General features: G+C 35.6%; 14 protein-coding genes across 14 annotated transcripts; 8 read left to right on the forward strand and 6 right to left on the reverse strand.

Moving 5' to 3' along the window:
• On the reverse strand, positions 1-2,258 carry EIN_052210 (hypothetical protein; the record flags this gene model as incomplete). The annotated part of the gene is made up of 2 exons (XM_004259739.1): positions 1-53; positions 155-2,258. Coding segments are annotated over 2 exons (2,157 nt in total), but the record flags the coding sequence as incomplete, so codon positions are not given.
• Positions 2,259-2,368: 110 nt separating this feature from the next.
• On the reverse strand, positions 2,369-3,217 carry EIN_052220 (hypothetical protein; the record flags this gene model as incomplete). The annotated part of the gene is made up of 1 exon (XM_004259740.1): positions 2,369-3,217. The coding sequence occupies one exon, from the start codon at positions 3,215-3,217 to the stop codon at positions 2,369-2,371; it is 849 nt and encodes a 282-aa protein (XP_004259788.1).
• Positions 3,218-3,566: 349 nt separating this feature from the next.
• EIN_052230 (hypothetical protein) lies at positions 3,567-4,697 on the forward strand (the record flags this gene model as incomplete). The annotated part of the gene is made up of 1 exon (XM_004259741.1): positions 3,567-4,697. One exon carries the CDS (start codon positions 3,567-3,569, stop codon positions 4,695-4,697), a length of 1,131 nt encoding a protein of 376 aa, XP_004259789.1.
• A 57-nt stretch (positions 4,698-4,754) lies between these two features.
• Positions 4,755-5,465, reverse strand: EIN_052240 (hypothetical protein; the record flags this gene model as incomplete). The annotated part of the gene is made up of 1 exon (XM_004259742.1): positions 4,755-5,465. The coding sequence occupies one exon, from the start codon at positions 5,463-5,465 to the stop codon at positions 4,755-4,757; it is 711 nt and encodes a 236-aa protein (XP_004259790.1).
• Positions 5,466-5,631: 166 nt separating this feature from the next.
• Positions 5,632-7,674, forward strand: EIN_052250 (hypothetical protein; the record flags this gene model as incomplete). The annotated part of the gene is made up of 1 exon (XM_004259743.1): positions 5,632-7,674. The coding sequence occupies one exon, from the start codon at positions 5,632-5,634 to the stop codon at positions 7,672-7,674; it is 2,043 nt and encodes a 680-aa protein (XP_004259791.1).
• Positions 7,675-7,902: 228 nt separating this feature from the next.
• On the forward strand, positions 7,903-9,738 carry EIN_052260 (DNA topoisomerase 3-alpha, putative; the record flags this gene model as incomplete). Its single annotated transcript, XM_004259744.1, has 1 exon — positions 7,903-9,738. One exon carries the CDS (start codon positions 7,903-7,905, stop codon positions 9,736-9,738), a length of 1,836 nt encoding a protein of 611 aa, XP_004259792.1.
• Positions 9,739-9,806: 68 nt separating this feature from the next.
• Positions 9,807-10,826, reverse strand: EIN_052270 (hypothetical protein; the record flags this gene model as incomplete). The annotated part of the gene is made up of 1 exon (XM_004259745.1): positions 9,807-10,826. The coding sequence occupies one exon, from the start codon at positions 10,824-10,826 to the stop codon at positions 9,807-9,809; it is 1,020 nt and encodes a 339-aa protein (XP_004259793.1).
• Positions 10,827-12,047: 1,221 nt separating this feature from the next.
• On the reverse strand, positions 12,048-12,656 carry EIN_052280 (hypothetical protein; the record flags this gene model as incomplete). Its single annotated transcript, XM_004259746.1, has 1 exon — positions 12,048-12,656. One exon carries the CDS (start codon positions 12,654-12,656, stop codon positions 12,048-12,050), a length of 609 nt encoding a protein of 202 aa, XP_004259794.1.
• A 1,485-nt stretch (positions 12,657-14,141) lies between these two features.
• On the forward strand, positions 14,142-15,164 carry EIN_052290 (hypothetical protein; the record flags this gene model as incomplete). The annotated part of the gene is made up of 1 exon (XM_004259747.1): positions 14,142-15,164. One exon carries the CDS (start codon positions 14,142-14,144, stop codon positions 15,162-15,164), a length of 1,023 nt encoding a protein of 340 aa, XP_004259795.1.
• Positions 15,165-15,581: 417 nt separating this feature from the next.
• EIN_052300 (hypothetical protein) lies at positions 15,582-15,992 on the reverse strand (the record flags this gene model as incomplete). The annotated part of the gene is made up of 1 exon (XM_004259748.1): positions 15,582-15,992. The coding sequence occupies one exon, from the start codon at positions 15,990-15,992 to the stop codon at positions 15,582-15,584; it is 411 nt and encodes a 136-aa protein (XP_004259796.1).
• Positions 15,993-17,184: 1,192 nt separating this feature from the next.
• Positions 17,185-17,580, forward strand: EIN_052310 (hypothetical protein; the record flags this gene model as incomplete). Its single annotated transcript, XM_004259749.1, has 1 exon — positions 17,185-17,580. The coding sequence occupies one exon, from the start codon at positions 17,185-17,187 to the stop codon at positions 17,578-17,580; it is 396 nt and encodes a 131-aa protein (XP_004259797.1).
• A 74-nt stretch (positions 17,581-17,654) lies between these two features.
• EIN_052320 (Tagatose-6-phosphate kinase, putative) lies at positions 17,655-18,506 on the forward strand (the record flags this gene model as incomplete). Its single annotated transcript, XM_004259750.1, has 1 exon — positions 17,655-18,506. One exon carries the CDS (start codon positions 17,655-17,657, stop codon positions 18,504-18,506), a length of 852 nt encoding a protein of 283 aa, XP_004259798.1.
• Positions 18,507-18,849: 343 nt separating this feature from the next.
• EIN_052330 (purine nucleoside phosphorylase, putative) lies at positions 18,850-19,809 on the forward strand (the record flags this gene model as incomplete). The annotated part of the gene is made up of 1 exon (XM_004259751.1): positions 18,850-19,809. One exon carries the CDS (start codon positions 18,850-18,852, stop codon positions 19,807-19,809), a length of 960 nt encoding a protein of 319 aa, XP_004259799.1.
• Positions 19,810-20,198: 389 nt separating this feature from the next.
• Positions 20,199-21,044, forward strand: EIN_052340 (hypothetical protein; the record flags this gene model as incomplete). Its single annotated transcript, XM_004259752.1, has 1 exon — positions 20,199-21,044. One exon carries the CDS (start codon positions 20,199-20,201, stop codon positions 21,042-21,044), a length of 846 nt encoding a protein of 281 aa, XP_004259800.1.
• Between the last annotated feature and the right edge of the window lie 60 nt (positions 21,045-21,104).

Genomic DNA, 21,104 nt, shown 5'->3' on the forward strand with positions numbered 1-21,104 from the left:
GACCCCTCCCTTTATTCGAGTCAATCGCATTTGCTTTGAGTGAGTTTCGATTGCTATTAATTGATGATATATATAATTATACTATATTAAAAACTGTTAAATTGTTTATACTATTCTGGTAATATTGATATACAATACATACAACAAAACAAACACCACTCGTCCCAGTAGTCGTCATTGGCATTAGAAGTTCCCCAAAGCAATTCTTTCTTTTGTTCCGGTTGTTTTTGTTTTTGAGGGACTTGTTGTGTGAATACATCGACATTAAGAGGAGTTTCCTGTTTTTCGACTTTCTCTGTTTTTTCAAAGATGATTGTCTTTGTTGACTTTTTCTGCAACGTGTCAGGCAAGTCCATCTCGGCAAGCTGTTTTTGTTTTTGTGTTGATTTCTGGAATGATTTTGGCTTTCCTATGAGTCCAGTGAGTCGTTCGATATCTTCGTCTTCTTTTTTGATTGTTTTTGCTTCTTTTAGTGTTTCAATTTGCTTTGGAATTTGTTGTTGTTCTGTTTTCAGTTCCGTGTTTTCAAACATTGAGAAGACGTCGTCTTTTTGTATCGAAGGAGACAAATTGCCACTATTAGGACTGTTATTATCCCACAGACTTGGACTTGTTGTTATTCGTGTTTGTGGTTTCATTTGGTCATAAACGACATCAGCCGGTTTTTTAAGATTGAGGTGTGTCGTGTCTTCTTCTACTAACGGAGTTTTGACGTTTTGTGGTGTTTTTGAGTTCCTATCGAGTTCTTCCTTTTGATTGAGATCGTTGACGTATTTAATAACAATTTCACTTGTTTTTGTAAAACATTCGACAGCTTTCACTCTCACATCGAGTATAGAATCAGTCAAAAAAATGACGACATAAGGCAGAACATTACGCGAAAGATCAGACTCCGAAAACTCATTAACACTATCTAAGACTCCGTTCATCGCAGCCACTCGCATCTCTTTGACTTGGTCTTTCCCAGCACGAGCCATCCCACACAACAACAACTTCCTCCTGGTCTCTTTGTCAAACTTCAATGCCGCCTTTGAGATGCAAACGGTAGTATTTGTACGTACGATAGGAGATGGGTCACTAATCCCTTTCTCAAATCTATTTGCTATTTCAACGACTTTTGATTTACTCAGTTTCTCGATTAAAGCTAACATTGCTCGAAGCGCTGCATCTCTTATCTTGTCATTCTGGTGATCAGCAGCTTGACACACACACGAGAAAAGGGTTTCGGAATATTCCTTTGAGAAATGGCTGACACAGTGTCTCAAGTTACTCAATGCAACGTATTTCGTTGAAAGGTCTGGCGATGATAGGAATTTGGTGAGATAGGGTTGCACCAAACTGACAAACTCGTCGTCCTCAAGACCACCTGCCAATTTCAAAACCGACTCCACTGCCGAAGAAGCTTCTGGCATGTTTGATCTGAACAAGTCCAAATAGAAAGGAAGTAATTTGTATCGACAAAAGAGTGGTGGGAGCTTCGTTTTAGAAATGGATTGCAAAAAAGCTCTTCTCGAGAATTCGTCAAGTCCGGCGTAGTTATCCAAATTATAAACAATCGTCAAAAATGGTGTTGAAACTGCCGGATGTGTTAAAAATGCAGTAACTGGTTGAGTGGCCAAATTCGAAATGAGTGCTTGGAGTGTTGGTGGTGCGTTTGGGTACAATTGGAGTGCCAATTTTGAGAATGCAAACGAGTCGACATATTCTGATAAAATGTTATTTGGCAGATGTCCCAACGAACGGGAAGATTCAATGTAACTTTTGTAGTCCTGTGGGTCTGTTAAAGTACTCACCAATTGTAACCCTCCCAATTTCCACTCCCCACTTTTTGTCACATATATCGAGTTTTTGGTCACGTTGAAATGCCCCAACTTAGCACTCACATTTAAAAAGTGAAGGGCGTTAGCTAATGAGAAAAGTCCCCAAAGGATCATATCATCTGTGCATTTATTCGATGAGAGAAATGAAGTCAGTGGAAAGACCTCTTCTGTTAATACAACAACAGTTCTATCGACTGTGATGTGTTCGATGTAACTAACGATATTTGGGTGTTTGAGCGTACGGAACCTTTTCAGTACATTTTCGTTGAGTATCTTTGGGTTTTGGGGTGGAAATTCAAAGAGTGTAACTGCCTTTTTGTCGGAGACTTTTTTGGAGTGAGACACGTGATACGTGAACCCGGGGTCATTCACACTAACAAGGCGTTCTGGTTTTTCATAAGGAAGACTTGGCCCAACAAGTGACTTAAAAAAGTTCATTCAATTTTTTCAAGTTCCATTGTCTTTTTTATTTGTCATTAAGAACCCAATAAATACCACTATTTGGTCTTATCAATTCTATTTGAAAATAACAAAAACGAACAACAAATTCACTGAAAATACAACACAACCACTCGTTCCGTTATAAATGTGTTTGACTTTGGAAGTGCATCGTCGACGGTGCCTTTCTTTGTTTCGTCGACAAAGAAAGAGTTCCACATGTAATGGAAACTCATTGTTTGAGGATCGTTCAAACACAAAGTTGACTTGTCATGAGAGAACCTAAAGTACTCGTTGCCACTTTCGCTACTTTCTCGATTAAATACACTGAACTTAGCAGTGAGTGAATACTTCTTTGGGACAAATCGCTTTGGTGATGTAATTGTATTCGACTTAAAACCAACCATAAAGTCTGAAGGCCCCAAACAAGACTTCCCGTGTACCACAGGAAATCCCATCCACATCCCAAAGATAGTGTCACGTGAAAAAATGAAATACAAAAGGTGGGATTTCTTATTGATACTATCATAAAAGGCTTGTGACGGACATATCGTTTCATTCAATTTTGACGAATCATACACTATTGAGTACTTTCTGAGTTCGACCCATTTCTCTATGTAGTTAATGTTCTTGGAAATAAAATCGAGTTGTTCGTCAATCACATGCAAAGTAATTGGCGTTGAAACAGCTTCTTCGGATTTTGAAATTACAGGCATATCGTCTTCGTCTTGTGAAAACGTCTTAAAAATGGAGTTAAATGACGTTTTCATTGGGTGGAGTGTTGTTCGCAAAAAGTTCTTTTTGTCGGATTTTTGTGGCGGTATGAGTTGTGTTTTTGGTGGTTCGATGTCTTTCACGTTGTTTGAAATATGGTTCTTAAATTCTCCAAGTATAAGTTGGAGAGTTTTTCCTGTTACAAATTCGTCAGGGCCAACATACTCATCAACGTAATAAGTCATTAATATATCTCGTTTCCTTTTGCGATTAATAGTTTGTTCTCCCGTTTTATTAGATTTATTCCCCTTTAATATACCACAACACAATTTACTAGTAAGAATGGTTAATTTTATTAAACTCATATATCTATATTGTTCTATTTTTATGGAATTTATATGGTTAAATGAAACTATAATAATAGAAACAATAAACTATAATTAAATTCAATAATAATAAAAGTTTTATTATAAAACTTAATGTTAAGAAAGATATCTAAACTATAAATAGAATAGATGCATATTAACATAATTGATATTATGACATATCAATTTATATATTAGGTAAAAGAACTTTAATTGACGGAGAAAAGTAATGGAAGTAGACTACCAACAGTTATACAATCTGAAGATCGAAGAGTGCAAAGCAAAGCACTGCCCTCGTGATATTTTAAAAAAGAAAGAGAAGGAGATGAATGAACGTGTTGAAAAATTAAATTCGAAGTTGGATGGGATTATAGAAATAGTTTTGAAGCAGCAAGGTGGAGAAATAAGTAAAGAAGATGTTTTAACCATTTCAAAGAATGTGCAAGACATTAAGGAGGTCACACACACTAATTTTCAAAAGCAGCTTGATGAAGTAGTCAAGAAGAAAGATGATGAAATCAAACAAATGAGACAACAACTTGTTGACGAGAAGTCGAAGGCTTTAGTGGATAAGAAGAACACGTATGATTTACTCACAAAATTTAAGAAACAATATGGTGAACAGACTCAGATCATTCATGGCTATAAAAGTGATTTAAAACGTATTCTTGAACAAGCTAAACATGCACCCGTTCAAGTGATTAAAGTGCCAGAAGACTCTGCTAACCTTTCAATCCTCACTGAACAACTTTCAATAGCCCAAAACAAAGTTGAAGTCTTATTTAAAGAGAATGAGAGGTTAAAGCAACAAATCAACAAGAAGCCGATTGACATTATTCCATACCCAGAAGACACTTCAAGTGAGACAACAAACATCCAGGAGCACATGAAAGTTCTTCAGAACAAAGTCAATTTGCTTCAAACTGAAAACGACGAATTGCGAAAACAAAAATTGGATCTTCTATCAAATGCGAAGGAGTATGAGATCAAACTAGCAAATTTCCAAACTCACAAACATGACAAAGACCTTTCAGTACCATCTCTTCAAAAGGAATTGGATGCTTTAAAATTACGCCTCTCTGAGAAGGAAGAATTGTTCAAAAAACTTGAGACAAACTATAAAGAAGCCCTCTCTAAAAAGCAGGAGAAGATATCTTCATTGAGGAAAAAGCGTACTGTTCTTGCGGAGTCTGAAGAGGTTCTCAAGAGTGAAATTAGAACGTTGAAAGACAAAGTTGTATCTCTTCAAAGTAGTCTTGAAAAGGCGGAGAAAGAGTCTGAGCGACGTAGAATACGAAATGAAGAACTTAAAGACCGACTCCGCTCTGTTGAGTCTGGTATTCAAATGCCAATGAGTTAATTCATTTGTTGGGTACATTTGCAACAAAAAATAACGAAGTTTTAATTATCAAGTAGTTTAGTAAGGTCTCACACCATAAACTGGTTGGACGAAGTTGACATTAGCTGGTGGTGGTGGATAGTTCATTGGGATCTGAACGGGAGCAACTAAGACGGGCTGACAGTTGTACGTTTGTGGGACGACACGTCGATAAACTCTTCTCATATGACGTCTCTTGGTGGTGTGGCAGCAACAGCACTTAACACACACGACACAACACATGAGCAATAAACATACAACAACCAATGTCGCGCCATACATCTGTTGCTCGAAATAAGCGACCTCGTCAGCTGGGCAAGTCTCATAAATATCTTGAACTGGGAGAGTAGTGTTTCTGTTTGCACACTTATGCTTTCTATTATCATAGGCACACTTTCCAAAAGTGAGTAAGCATCCAACACATCCATCGAACTCTTCACAATTGATGTAGTCATACAAATAATTTGATTCTTCTTCGATGTGATGGGCAGTTGTGGTATTTGTTTGTGTATGAGCGGTTGGTGGGAAGTACGGGAGTGGTGCTGGTTGGTTACGTTCAATTTGGTGGTGGTTATGTTGGTGATGGAAACGTTGGTTTCTGAACTCTCTGAACTCATTTGAGTCTCTCGGTATCATTTTTTGAGAGAAATATTGGCCGTTTCCTATACGTCTCTGGAACGGTTCCATGCCACCTCTAAATTGATGCGCAAAAGAAAGAGCGACGAGTAAGGTCAACACTATTGCCTTCATCAATACCTTTCCAAGTTCCTCTTTGATTTTTATGTTGATTTTTGAACCTAAAATAGAATTCAATCCATTTTTGTTTCTCTACTAAAAAATGTTATTCAATCAAATAACATTTGTAATAACAAAAACTCAGATACACACCACCCAACCATTCAATTAACGAGTTCACATGAAAACTTCAAAAAGAAGTAATATTAAGTTCTTCTATTTTTCGATGGAAGAAAAGCAACCCATCAGTAACTTAACTCAATCGAAAGGCCCACAAAACATCGAACAGGTGATCGACGACTCGATCTCGAAACTGGACGATGGAAATAAAGTGTGTATATCTCCTGCACTAGCACTGATGTTGAATGGCATGGCACAACCCGAATTTGGGCAGTCTGAGAAAGTGAATGCAATGTTTTCTGGACTTCATGCATTAAAGATCTGTAGAGATACTATAGCTGATGAAGATGATGATGTTGAATCAAGTCAAATACCATTAGTATTTGCAAAGAAGTGTAAATTACTGTATTTAGGTGTCAAGAATGTGTTATGTGGTGTCGAATTGAGTGGGACGGATTTGAATAAAACTTTAGTACAACTCAATTTCACTGGAGTTTCTCTGTCTTCTGTTTCTGAGAAATTAGGCTTAGGTACCTCATCACGCATCCGTTGGCCACTTCTTCAAATCTTAAAATTGAAGTATTGCCAATTGACGGAGTTGGAAGACATCTTTAACTCCGAGAATTTCCCCGTCCTCAGAGTCCTTGATGTGTCACACAACCATATCACTAAAATTAAACGAATTGGGGAACGCCCCCTCGACGTTTTGAAGCTTGATTATAATGAGATCCGAGTCGTCTCGTGCCGACAAGTCCGTAACATTTCCGTGTTCACCATCGATAACAACAAACTTAAGCACTTAAATGGTCTGAAACGACTCTATAACTTGCGTAAGTTGAGCGCAAAGAATAATTTAATAGACCGAGACCCATCGACATTTGAAGTCTTTCGTAAGATGTATTGCTTAGAGGAGTTATACCTCTCTGGTAATCCAATGACATTCATTCCCAATTACACAGTCGAAATAGCAAAGATCTTACCATGTCTTCAATTTGGGACAGATTGTAAGTTGGACGGCGCCTCATTCACTCTTGAGGAAAAGGTGAAAGCGTTCTCTGAAGTCAAACAAACGCAAACCGTTAACTACATCGATGACACCGACGATTTCGATTTTTCACAGTCCAAGTCGAAAATATCTGACATCGCGTCAGATGTTGGATCGACATTGCAAGGGTCTTCTATAGGAAAAAGTTTTGCGAGTCGATTGCGAGGAAAGTTAATGGGGAACACTACAACAACTCAAACACTTTCTGCTTTGACCAATCGTGAGGAGACTTTGAAAGATGAGATTTCAGAGAAAAACGAGAAGTTCATCGAAAGCAAGATCAAAATTCTTCAGAAGAAGTCGAGCGAGAATCCGGCAGAAGTCGTCAATGCTGACAAATTCATTCGAAAGATCCGACGAATTGTGTCGTTCTATGAAGACTTGTCGGACACGAATATTCATATTCAAGCGGCTAAAAGAAAGTCCGCCATTGAGATTAAAGCAAAAGAAGAAGCTAAAAAGGTCGGAAAGAAAACGGACTGGACAAATGGGCAGAAGAGAGCAGCTGGTAAAGTCAATTACTTTGCATTGAAGGAGAAAGTAGTTGACATTAGATTTGATGATTATGAAGACAACATCCCCGCTGCTATTTTATTGGATATCATTCGACGATTTGTGGCGGTCGACAAACTCGGGATTAAAATACGATTCTTGTCAGCCAAAAAGAAGTGGGACGGTGTCGTTAATATCAACTGTCCTATCGACTTTCCTCTGTTCTTCGACTTTTTGAGAATCACAAATTCAAGACTGAAACATATCGTCGGTAAAGAGAAAGAAAAGACGGACTTCTTGACTGGTATCGAAATCGATAAGGAAGATCCAGAATTCAAAAACTCATTTTTCTTTAGAAGCGACGCACAAAAATCAGACTTGAAGACGACAGCTGGTCTTTCACTGGAATTCAACCCAGTCGTCAATACTACAAACTTCGATGGAATTAAAATCAAACCACTCAATGTCACGTCGGATATGATATCGGATGAAGACTCCAGACAGATTGGAATTATCAATGATCTCCTTTCAAAAGCCCAATCAATCGAAAATTCCAAAAACATCTAATCCTTTTCTTTTTATATTTTAACTTTTATACTATATTTGTACTATATCTATCATAGTTTATAACAACTAATAACAATACTATTAAAACAACCATTTTATCATAGTAAAATGTATTACACATTCAATTATAAATAATCCATTTGAAAACAATACAAAATATGGTAAATATAACTATTAATTGTTATACCCATACAAACCTCAATAAAACTCTGAAAACTGCGAAATGATATGGTGAAGTACGTGCTCCACATAGCCGAGAAGCCAAGTGTTGCCCAATCAGTTGCGTACACATTAAGTAAAGGGAAGTCGAAGAAGTGTCAAGGGAAGTCGAAATTCAACCCGATTCACAAATTTGATGCTGAGTTTCGTGACAAAGGAATGAAAAATCAGGTGGTCACTAGTGTTTCTGGCCATTTGATGGAACTCGAGTTTACCCCTGAGTTCAGGAATTGGGGGATGTGTAATCCAGTCGATTTATTTACAGCACCTGTTGCGAAGTATGTCCCATCTCGTTCCAAAGAAACGGAGGCCAATTTAAAAGATGTAGCGAAAGGAGCAGATACGTTAGTTCTTTGGTTGGACTGTGATCGAGAAGGGGAGAACATTTCATTTGAAGTGATTGATGTCTGCGAGAGCGTCAACAAGCATCTGAAAGTCTTCCGAGCACATTTTAATAGTTTAGTTCCGGTCGAAATAGCACGTGCTTACCGCACCTTGACACCGCCAGATAAGAATCTATCGGACGCAGTCGACATCAGACAAGAACTTGACTTGCGAACGGGGGCTGCTTTCACTCGGTTTCAAACCACTTTATTAAAGCGACAAGTTCCTGTGTTAAAAGACTTGAAAGTGATCAGTTATGGAGCGTGCCAATTTCCTACCCTTGGCTTTGTTATCGATCGGTATTACCAAATCAAGTCGTTCACCAAAGAAAAGTTCTATAAAATCAAATGTATAGTCAAGAAAGAAGGCATTGAAACAGAATTTTTGTGGGATCGGAACAGACTGTTTGATCGAATAGCATGTCTAATACTCTATGAAGACGCGTTGGACAAAGTCAAACAAGCAAAGATCACTGAAATCCTCCAAAAGAGTAAAACGAACTTTAAACCCCTCCCATTGACTACCGTCGACTTACAGAAATCATGTTCAAAGTTCTTTAAAATCTCTTCGAACCAAACGATGACTATTGCTGAGAAGTTGTATCAAAGCGGATTAATCAGTTATCCCCGCACGGAAACAAATATCTACCCGGCTGATATGAATCACACAAAACAACTTGAGATGTTCGCCAATTCAAATACATATGGGGAATACGTCAAACAACTGTTGGACGGAAAGATGAAACCCCCACGAAACGGGAAGGCGACGGACAAATCACATCCGCCCATCCACCCAACGAAACTTATTGAAACGGGTCTTGTCGGGAATGAAAAGACAATATACGACTTTGTTGTGAGGAGTTATTTAGCAAATCTGTCTGACGACGCGAGGGGGTTTGAAACGAAAATTGGGCTGCAAATTGGGGAGGAGAGTTTTCATGCCAATGGGTTGGTCATCACTGAAAGGAACTACCTTGACATTTACAAGTATCGAAAATGGACGGAAAAGCAAATTCCCAACTTTGAGGAGGGAGAAACAGTTGACGTGACAAGTCTCACACAAGAAATGGGAGAGACGTCGCCCCCAAAACCACTCACAGAACCCGAACTCATCCAACTGATGGACAAAAATGGGATTGGGACGGATGCGACTATTGCACAACACATTGCAAAGATCATTGAGAGAGAATATGTCGTTGTCATTAAAGGAGGGTTTTCACCAACGAATTTGGGCCTTGCACTTGTGGAGGGATACGACTCGATGGGGTTTGAATTTTCACGGCCACTTCTACGAGCGGAAACTGAAAGACAATTAAAGAAAATCAGTGAAGGCGAAGCAAATAAAGACGACGTTGTCTCTCTATTTATCGACCAATACGAAACACTCTTTACACGAGCAGAGTCAAAAAAGAAGTGTTTGGTTGATGCAGCAAGAAAGCTGTTAGCGCAAACAGCGGACTGATGGAAATAATAATAGGTGTGTGTTACTTATTAATGGTTAAAAGAATATAACAAATGCATATAATCTAATCAAGCCCAACTATTGACGGTGTTTAACACATCCTTTAAACCTTTCTTTTGATCTTCAGATAAGTAAACTGGATTCTGTACTTTGAAGTGCACAATCAAATTCCCATATTTCCCAGTCCGCTTGATAGGCATACCTTTTCCTTCGATTGTCTCAGTTGTGTCTGCACCGATAATTTTTGTGATCTGTTTTGTTATTTTTTTGCCATCAATACATTCCAATGTATATGATCCCCCAGTCAATGCGGTGAGTAAAGTAATTTTGACATCACAGTGCAAATCATCGCCCTCTCTTTTGAAAACGTCGTGCTCTTTAGTCTTCACAACAAAGACAATGTCAGCTGGAATGACACCAGGTTCTACATCCCCATAGTTCTCAAATCTTAATTTGGTCCCGTCTTTCCACCCAGGTTGTACATTAATTTCGATGTTATTTGTTTCTTGTGATGTTCTTCCATAGTCATCAGTGATGTTTTTAGTCACTTTTCTGTTTTTTGTGCATCCCGTGTAAAGCTCCTGTAATGTTAAATTCAAATTGGCTACGACGTCGGGAGCTTTCTCTTGTTTTTTCGGACGTCGCGGTTGAAATTGATCGTCATCGTCCATTCCAAATGAATAACTTTGACCACCTGGCATCCCTCCAGGCATCCCGCCAAATGAAAATCCGCCGGGCATCCCACCAAAGGAGAACGACGATTTCCCTTTCCTTCCAGATCCTCCTCCAAACATCATGTTGAAGATGTCAAATGCATCAGACCCTCCAAATGAGAACCCGCCATTACCTCCACCCATTCCAGACTTAAGCCCTTCTTCTCCATAATTGTCATAGATCTCCTTCTTCTTTGGATCAGAAAGGACAGAGTACGCCTCAGCGACTTCTTTGAATTTCTCTTCGGCTTGTTTGTTACCAGGGTTCTTGTCGGGATGGTATTTCATCGCCAATTTTTTGTACGCCTTCTTTAATTCACTCTCGCTCACATCACGTGAGACCTCCAGAATTTTATAAAAGTCACGTCCTCCCATCGCTTCTTATGTTGTGTCGTTCCTCCTCTTCAATCCTTTTTATTCACAAAAAAATTGGCATCGTTTTATGTATTATAAAAACTGTTACAGTTAACTATACTCTTTGATAAAATAAAACATGACGTGGCGTCCAACAAAACAACAACGTGTTAAAAAATGTTCAACTTCTCATTTTCAATAAAATGTTTTTTAAATGTTATTGTTTTTTGTTGAAACAAAATCAATAACACAACACCCCGATTTCTTACTTGTTTTGGACTTATTCAAACAAAATGGAACTCAAAAATTAAAAATGGAAATTGAAGATCGCGACAATATTATAAGCTCATTTCTGGCTTCGGCAAAGCCGATCAAGCGGAAACCAAACGAGAATTGTGTTTGTTATTACTTATATTTATGTTCTGATCGTTAGACAACCTTTCCTGTTCAGCATCGGACATTTATAAGTGAAGAACTCTTTTTATTGCAATTTACGAAAAATCCCATTCTCACTTCCAAAGATTTACAATTCATACTAAATTTTTATGGATTTTCCTTGTATTCAGTTTGTATTATACTTATTTAATAATAATTACTAGATATCCAGTGATAATGATTAATAAATTATACTAAAAAGTTAGAAAAAGGGATTATTTTTACTGTATTTACTCCACTTCGTTCCACCATCATCGTCATCACTCACAATCTCATCATTTTTGACAACAAATGGAATTCAGCAGAACGGTGACGTTATTAACGTTGTTTCCAACACTTTAGAAGAGTACAACTCATCGCAGCATCTCACAGTTCAATTCCAAAGTTACGTCTTTGATTCTTTCAGCCACAACAAGCGACTTGGGGGTGATACCCTTAAAAGTCTGTTATTTACTTTCTACGGCGAATTCCCATTCTTCGGGGAGTTTGTTAGTTTTCTTGCAACTCGAGGTGGACTTCTCAAAAAAGATGAGTGGAATTGTCTCTCCCTTGGAGCTAATTCCATCTTGACATTGGAACCCATTATCCCTCCGTATAGTTTGTTTATATTATAAATATGATATATTATATAGAATAGTATTGTATGATAAATTATGTTATATGTATACTACAATAATTTTATAATTATTTTTATGATAAAATTAATCAATAATTATAATACAGTAATTACAAAGTAGTGCCATCGCTGTTTGATGAGTTCAAAGAGTGTGTAAAGGAACGGCGGATGAGGGAGGTGTAAGTTGTCAATTAGTTTTGCTGCTCCTCCGAGTGGAATGCGTGTTCCTGGGACGATGATTGGTAATTGAGATTTTCTTCGACAAGTGCCTCATTCTGTTGCTTTGCGAAGGACCAATTTGAATAAAAGTAGAATACGACCAGACCGATGACGAGCAGGAGGACTAACACGATTGAGATGATGTACATCACCCCTATAAATATCAACTTATATGATTTGTGGACGTGTGTGATGCGGAGGGGTATTGAGTCTGTTGTGGTGTTGTCTGCGGAAGTCCCGATATGAACATATAACACACCATTCACTGGAGATAATGTACTTGTCACCTCCCCCAATGATGAAAAAACGTTTGAATAACAGACATGGCTGTTAGAGTCTTCTGTGAACGACCTGATGAAGACGTAGTTCAAATGCTCTGCTTTAAGTCTAATGGATGGAAATGATGTTGTGATGTTTAAATAGCACCCCATTACAGCCTTCTCATCACAGAAGTCACTTGTAAGCGATGAAAGCGAGATTGTAAGGTCGGACTCTTCATCCGCAAAATACACAGGAAGCCACTTTATGTCAGACCACCCCGAATAACACACGACAATCACTAGAAAAAAATAAAGCCCCATCTTCTAGAACTTTCTCTCTTTTTTGAAGATTTTTTATTTTTTAGATAAAACATTTTGAAAAACTTTTTTATTTTTATTGAAATGTTATTCAAAAAATTGAATTGTTTTTTATCTATTATAATCGCTTTTCATTTTAGTGTATTTTTAAGAAAAGTACAAAAAATTGTAAAGTTCAATTATAGTTTTGATCTCGAAAAAAACCTCAAATTTATTTATAGTTTTGGGTAAAGTAATTTTTTATTAAAAACACTCAAAAATCAAGAAAAAAATACAAACACAGACACTGCTCTATAAATGTAAAAATTGGATGATTAAAAAATAAAGGTTTGTTTTTTTGTGATGATTTGAAAAAAGTTATGGAGATAATTATGAACTTTTTCGGGGAAAAAACATATTTTTTAATTTATTATTAATTCAACAAGAAGATTTACCCAAATGCTGATAGAAGTAGGATTTCGACAATAGATGTAATTTAATTAAACCGTATTAATATATAATTATTTAAATATTATCCAATTAAACAATTTATAAATAGCAATTTAAATATATTATAAAAGAATATTAGCGAATGTTAAATTAATAATTATTTTGTTATAGAAAAATCAAGATGATAATTAATAGTTATTTTCTAAGAATATATAAAAATATATTTTGAAATAATGTTTAACGTCAATTTCCTGTTTATTCAAGGAAAAATTGATTTAATCGATTTTAAAAAATAATTGAAAATTTAAAGCAATTTTGGCTTTGTTTTAGAGGAGATAATATGATGTGTTTTTGCTATTTTGCTATTTCTTTGTTTTAAAAAAATTAAAAAAATTAAAATAATTTTTTATTAATTTATAATTAATATAATATACATTTCTTAATTTGTTTATTAAATAAATAAAAATATTAATTCAAAATAATATCCACTGTAACTTTGTTTTTAAATTATAATTTTAGATGGATTTTTTTTTGATCTCCAAGCGGATTTCGTCCTGCTAAAAATAGAAAAAGTTGACCAAAGCTCTTTTATTATTTAAAAGTCCTTAGTGTTTTTTATCTACTTTTCTTAAACTTTTTCAAACCATACAAAGAATTTTCGAAATCAAAGCGCAAAAATTACACATAATTACTTATGATGACCACAAAGATTTTTTTTTGTGAAAAACAACTCTACTCATTTTTTTACAAGATTTTAGTTAGTAGTTAATTTAATCAATAATATAATATTATTATTATTATAATATACAAAAAAAATAGTTATTATTTCATTAATTTAGTCATTACTTATTTGTATTAACAATATTTTCCACTTTAGACAAAACTAGTGTTTAAAAAAGACGAAACAGTATTATTTCACTTTCCAAATAAAAAAATGTACAAGTATAGTATTAAACTATATTTATATGGTATTTCAAAAATAAATCATATACTCGATCAAAATGAAGGAACAGCACGGCTTTTAAACTTCGAAAAACAAATAAATCAAACAATATACACATGAACTTCAAGTGGTCTTACGTCAAGTATAGTTTGTTGGCCCTGCTCTCGTTATCGATTGTAGTGCTTTTAGTTTTATTATTTATCCCAAACTCCCCAGTCAAAGCAGGCCTCATTACCGTATTTGACTTCATTGAAGACACAAACAAGTTCCTTTCTGCACTCATCGTCGTCGGCCTCTTCATTCTCGACCTTGTCTTTATGTTGCCTGCAACACCATTTACACTTGCATGTGGGTATTTATATGGGTTGTGGTTCGGTCAATTCGTCAGCTTTATGGGGTGCTTCCTTGGCGCATTTGTCTCTTATTTAATTGGAAGATTCTTTGGAAAGAGCATCATCAGTTCCTACATCGAGAAACATCCAAAGATCGGTTTGATCCAGAAAATTGTTGAAAAGAAGGGAATTGTGTTTATCTTTATGCTCCGGATATCGCCTATCTTCCCGTTCCCCGTGCTAAACTATACCCTCGGGCCGGTCTGTGGTATCCTATCGTATTCAATTGGAACAGCACTTGGCCTCTTTCCAAGTAACCTCCTCGTGACGTACTTTGGAACTGCGATTTCGTCAGTTGCAGAAATGTTCAATGGCACCGGATACAACCCACTTAATATCTGCGTGTTGGTTGGAACAACAATACTTTCTATCGTGTTATTGATTGGAATAACTATCTACACAAAGAGGACAATGACAAAAATATTGAACGAGGAGGCACAAAAGACGTCTGTGCCCGATGAAGAAGAAGGAACTGAAATGAAAACAATTGTAAGAACTGGGAAAAAGGATAACAACAATGACATGCCAAACAGCCCAAAAGATTCAAAACTTTGCGAACAGGCAAAAGGTGTCAACGAATCTGAAAATGTTCCTTTAGAATTGCCTTCAACTGTGTCTGAAGCTGTTCACAGCGATGATAAAGACAAAAGTGACTCAGACTCAATGGAGTGTGTTGTGATCAAAGAGACTGTTGCAATTCCCGAGGCTGAACAAACTGAAGCAAGAGTACTTGTTTCAAATATGTAGTTAATTAATATTGCTTTACTGTATCAGTTTAGGTTGTTTTATCATAACTTTTTAAAATAATATTAGTGAATAATTGAATTACAGACTATATCACGTCGTTCATTATCTTTATTAAATTCTATAAGTGACAATTTTTAAGATAAAATGTAGTTATTTGATAATAAATATATTATAAACATTACTATGTTTTTTTAAGACCACAAAAAATAAACTTCTAAAACCAAGGGAAAATAATAAATAAAGTCAAAAATTCCCGATTTTTAGACAACGTGTATCATGTTCAATGGCGTTTCAGGTGTTTAATATTAATTAATATTTTATTAATTACTATAATTAAAATAGAGCTCAATATCACAAATTCTAAAAAAATCAAAACAATAAAATATTGTTGAATTACAAATGATATGAAGTCTGCATTTAGCAAACAATAGACAAGAAGTCGTGGAGCCCAATTTTTCCATCCCCGTCCAAGTCCATTTTTTTTACTTTAAAAGTCGCATCATACTCGTCTGAATACCCCAAAGCATGGTACAATTTATTGATCTCAATTTCATCAAGAAACCCCTTGTTTTCTGTGTCAAGGAGGTGGAAGAGTGCCGTATATACACTCGTGTGATTTTGGTCGTTGATTTCTTGTAAGATCTCCGTCAATCTGCTGAACTCAGTAAAATTGAGTTTACCGTCTTCATCTTTGTCTGTCAGTTTGAAAAGAAGAATGAGTGGCTCGACGTCCTCTTGACTGATTTCGTCTGAGATATGTTTAAAAAAGTTATACATAGTAACATACCCTGTTCCAGCTGCGTCGATTGTATTGAACAGATTCTTCATACTTATGAATCAATACAGTTCAAGTTTCTTCATATAAATAACAATTGGAATATTGTTACAAATAAAAGAAAAAAGAGCCAAAAAATTCGGCAAAAATACTCTTTCAATAAAATAAGTTTTTTTAATAATCAAAATTACTTATCACCAATTTAAAAAATTTTATTAAAATGAAATGCAACGTAATAACCATTATTTGATAAACAACATTATCAACTCGTTGTTTATGGCATTTTTATTTTTCAATACATTTTTTTTGAAAAATAAAAATGTTGATTAAAATTGTATTTAAGTGAAAAATAGAAATATGGTGAGATCTTTGGCATGATAAGTTAAAAATTGTCCAAATGACAATAGCTTTGATATTTTATTATTAGATTTTATCTTTCATTTATTTCTGGTACAAAAAAAAATTCCCCAAAAAATGAAATTGTTTTCAATCATTTTAACTATTAAATAACGGGTATTTACATAAATACTATTGAGTCTTCTTTACAGTTTTATAAAGATGACTAAAAACAACACTTAAATCCCTCATTAAAATAATTATAAAAATATAATATTTTTACTTTCTACATCTAACTTGCCAATGTTGAAAAATTACATTTAGAATTCCCCATAATCTGCTTCAAACATTACGATGTTTTCCCGTTATTTTTAGCAAATCAAACATCACAAAAAAAGGGAGTGTTTTTTTATTAAAAATTTTAAACAATTTTTTATTAATTATTTCCCAGAAAAGTTTTTTTATAAATAAAATGAGACATTAAAAGTAAATTTTGGGAAGTTAAAACTATTTTATTGTATTAAATTCTCATACATGTGAAATAATTGTTGATTTTACAATAAAACCACTGTCTTATAATAAATAATAATTATATTTTAATTGAATATAAATAGAAATAACATTAACGCATATTTGGCATCCGATTTTTTTTGTTTTATTAAATTAATTATTAACTTTGTCATTCAAGTTAAAAAAACTTTTCAAAAAATTAACAATAGATTAAATTGTTTAATTAAACAATAATTTTTTTATTAAAAAAAACCTATAAACCTATTTATTAAAAAATAATAATAATTGATGTAAAAATGTGAAACTATCACTTTTACTATAATTAAATAACAATTATTTAATACAATGTAAACTATAATAAATATTAAAAACAAATTGATATATCTAGAAAAGAACCATATGGACTTGATATCGACTGGAATAGATGTGATAGACCGTCTCGAGAAAATAGAGAAGTTAACACAAGACGCAAAGCGGATCATTGAAATGAGCGAATCTGTTGCTGCGCGTAACGTATTTACTGTAGACGAGGTGATCAACTACGCAGAAAAGATCAGTGGCTCTGTCGCAAAACAACCGTTTTACCCGAAGATGAAAAACAGTTACCCGTATCCACAACACGTTTCGTGCTCTGACAGTTTCAATCCAGACCTTATCGAGAATGTCGGGTGGAATAGACTTGACACAAACAACGATCTTTCCGAAGAAGAAAAGTCAAAGATTGGCACAATGGTAATTGAGGAAGACGAACAACACATCCTCCCCGAAAGCACAGATTCTGAAGAGATCCTGTAACATACCGTATTTTATTAGTTTTGTTACATCAATTATAGTAAAAGGCTAAAAAAACAAACTATTAATAATACTGAATGAGTGTTGTCGTTGTCTGCCTCAACCCAGTAATCCAGAAAACTCTTAAGTTTTCATTGTTAAGTGTTGGTGAGGTCAATAGAGCCAAAGAATCATATTGGTGTAGCTCTGGGAAGGGAGTTAATGTGTGTCGAGTACTCACGCAACTTCATGTTCCAAATGTATTACTAACACAAGTCAATGGGCAACACGAGAAGTGGTTTACTGAGATGTGTGCAAAAGATGGGGTTCATTTGTGTACAGTCAAAGCTGGGGGTATTCGGTTTTGTACGACAGTGTTATGTAATTCTGAAGCCACTGAGTTAGTCGAAGAAGGTATTCCAGTGACCGAAAGTAGTGAATTGTTTATTGAAGCATTCCAAAAGTTGATAACGACACACAAGTTTAAGATAGTTGTGTTCACTGGAAGTATCGCACCGGGTATCCCGTCGAACATTTTTTCTCGAATGACAAAAATTGCAAAAGAAGAACAATGTTTTGTTATCGGAGATGTCAGAGGCGATGTCCTCACTGAAATGCTTAAAGAGAATGTCGACCTCATTAAACCCAACAAAGAGGAGTTTTTAAGTACTTTTGGATCTTTAGAGAAAGCCGTTGATATATCAAAATTAGCAACGCTCATCATCACTGATGGTAAAAACAAGACGTCTATATATAGTAACGGTGTCTTGTCTCATGTTGACATAGAAAGAGTGAACCAAATAGTTAATCCAATAGGATGCGGTGATTCATTCACAGCTGGATTAGCATCAGTTCTACTTAAAAATGAAGACCTTAATATGGCCGTTAAAGAAGGACACCACTGCGCTGCACTCAACTTACAAACGTTAACACCGGGGTCTCTTTTGTAATAGCAGTCTTATATTCATTAATTTTATTTTGCTCAACAACAAAGTGCTTGGTTTTTAAAAATGTATAGAAGTTCTATTAAAATAAAGTTATTGAAATCTTTGTCAATAACTGTATATGTTAAAACTATATTTATAAGTTAATTAATTATAAAATATGTTATCGGATGATGTTATTAAAGGTGTCGAGTTAAATTAGTTCTTATGAAAGTCCAAACTAACAAGAATGGTACAATAAAACTATAAAAATGATAAAGGTAGAAAGAAAAAATATTCGAATCTATTCGACAGTTGTGGAATGATATTATTTGGATAGAAAAAGGAACTGCAAAGAGAAGTTAACCAAATGACTAAATTGACTGAAGCGACCCTCCCAGCCTCTGGTAAAACGATTTACCACCTTGGCATAACTGAAGAGGATTTGTCAGATAATATCATTGTTGTCGGAGACCCTGAAAGAGTGCCCAAAGCAGCCGATTTGGTCTTCGATAAGTCAAAGCCAATTTTCCGTCATGACCACAGAGGTCTTACCACGATGACTGGAATAACACAAAACAATGTCCGTGTTTCTATAGTCACAACCGGAATGGGGACGGGCTCGACTGAAATTATCATCAATGAAATATTGGCGTTGAAAATGATTGACGTGGAGAAGCGTGTTGTATGTGACGATATAAAGAAAGATGTGTACATTATTCGTGTTGGGACGTCTGGTGCTGTTCAGTCGGATACCGAGTTGGGGACGTCTATTATCACCAAATACGCAATTGGATTAGAGAACACTGGACTCTTCTATGATATCCCTTTAAAGGACGAAAATGCAGAATGTCTCGAGAAGGAAGTCGACGAGAAGATTAATGTGGCGATAAAGCCAGAAAGAAGGTTTAAAGGAAGACTTCATCCATACGTTTCCGTCCCCGACTCAGTGATAGTCGAAGCGTTATTGGAAGCAGCAAAGAACGAGAACTTGCCTAATAAAGTCGGTATCACCGCATCGGCAGCGGGATTCTTCGGATGCCAAGGACGTAACATCTTCAAGCAGAACCCACTCACCATTGAAAATTTGGATGAAGTCCTTGCCACCGTTGGAGTCGGTGATGTCAAAGTCGAGAACTTCGAAATGGAAATCTCAACAATTGCACAAGTCACACAAAACTTCGACCACGTCCACGCCGGCTGCATTTGCATGGCCATTGCAAATAGAAGACTCAACACTTTCTGTGACATCAAAAAATCGTCAATCGACCCGACAATGAAAGTAGCGGTCGAGGCTCTTGAGATATTGGATAAGAAGAGAACAAATTGAGTTTCTAGTTACTCATATTAATTAATTTTACCATATTTTTTAATTTCGAATAAAATTTTTATCATGGAAAAAAAAATATCACAGATATAATTATAGTTTCTTTATAATATGTTTATAATATGTTTATAATATTTTTGAAATATTGATTTAACCAATTTCTATTGATAGAATATTTCGAAAAAATATATCACTTTATAACTATAAATTAATTATTGGAAATCTTCGAAAAGAATTACACGTATCTATATTTCGAACTATTGTGAAACTATAAAATAACCAATTGATATTATCTTTAATATCAATTATTAACAATTACTAATAAAATAACTATAGTTGAGGTTCCAAATGGTTTAGGGGAAAACTCAAGTAAGAACACAATAAGAAGTAAGATGCAATCGAATCAACACCACGCATCAGTGATCTACCTGTTGTGCGTGTTTGTTTTAGTATCGTTTGGGCTTGTGACGATCTTGTACTCGTACCAGCAAAATCTTCTCCAGCACGTCGATGCGCAAACGAGTGCTTCACTGCGCGACATGCCGATCGACGGCTTTGCGTATTACAAAGGGGGGTACAAGACCTTCAAGCCGAATGTAACAATAGGGAGTGGTGTCTGCACGTTGTCGGACAACCAATTGCAACAAGTCATCGACGTCTTGTCACAGCAGCGGGGGAACCTCTTTTTTCGACAATTTGTTCCTTTCTACGAAGACGCCGACAATAACATAGTCTATGGGGATACAACACTTCAATTGACTGGGAAGTTTAATATTGAGATGTATGCGGGGTGCACTATTGAGAAGGGGACATTCAATGACACATTTCTTCGTGTCGACGAGAAGAATGGGACGGTACAAGCTCTTAGATGTTATCTCATCGTCAAGAACTGGATCCATAATGACATCGAGGGGTGGAGAAATTTGGTGAAACGTGGGTTGTTGGAGGCAAAGAACGGAACACTCGAGTTAAAAGACTTTCACAACTTAAATACAATGGCGTTGGTCTATTCAAATGACGTTAGACCGAATTTCTATGGTGTTATTAGAGGTGGAGGAGATCACTTCATAACAGTGAAAGGCGTATCGTTTGAAGAACAGACACAAAAGTTCCAAATCATGATATTGCTTAATGTGTTTCTGATGGTCTACTTTGTGCAGTCGTGGATTGTGATGGCGTCAGACTCAAATGAAATGTCGCCAACGTCTTTCATCTCCATTGCTGTACTTCCTTTATAATCAACATTGTGTTTTTATATTCGAGTGGCACATTAGTTTACTTTATATGCAATTTATAGA

The sequence above is a fragment of the Entamoeba invadens genome (assembly GCF_000330505.1).
Source record: "Entamoeba invadens IP1 unplaced genomic scaffold scaff_1105074726711, whole genome shotgun sequence".
NCBI classification, from domain to species: domain Eukaryota; phylum Evosea; order Mastigamoebida; family Endamoebidae; genus Entamoeba; species Entamoeba invadens.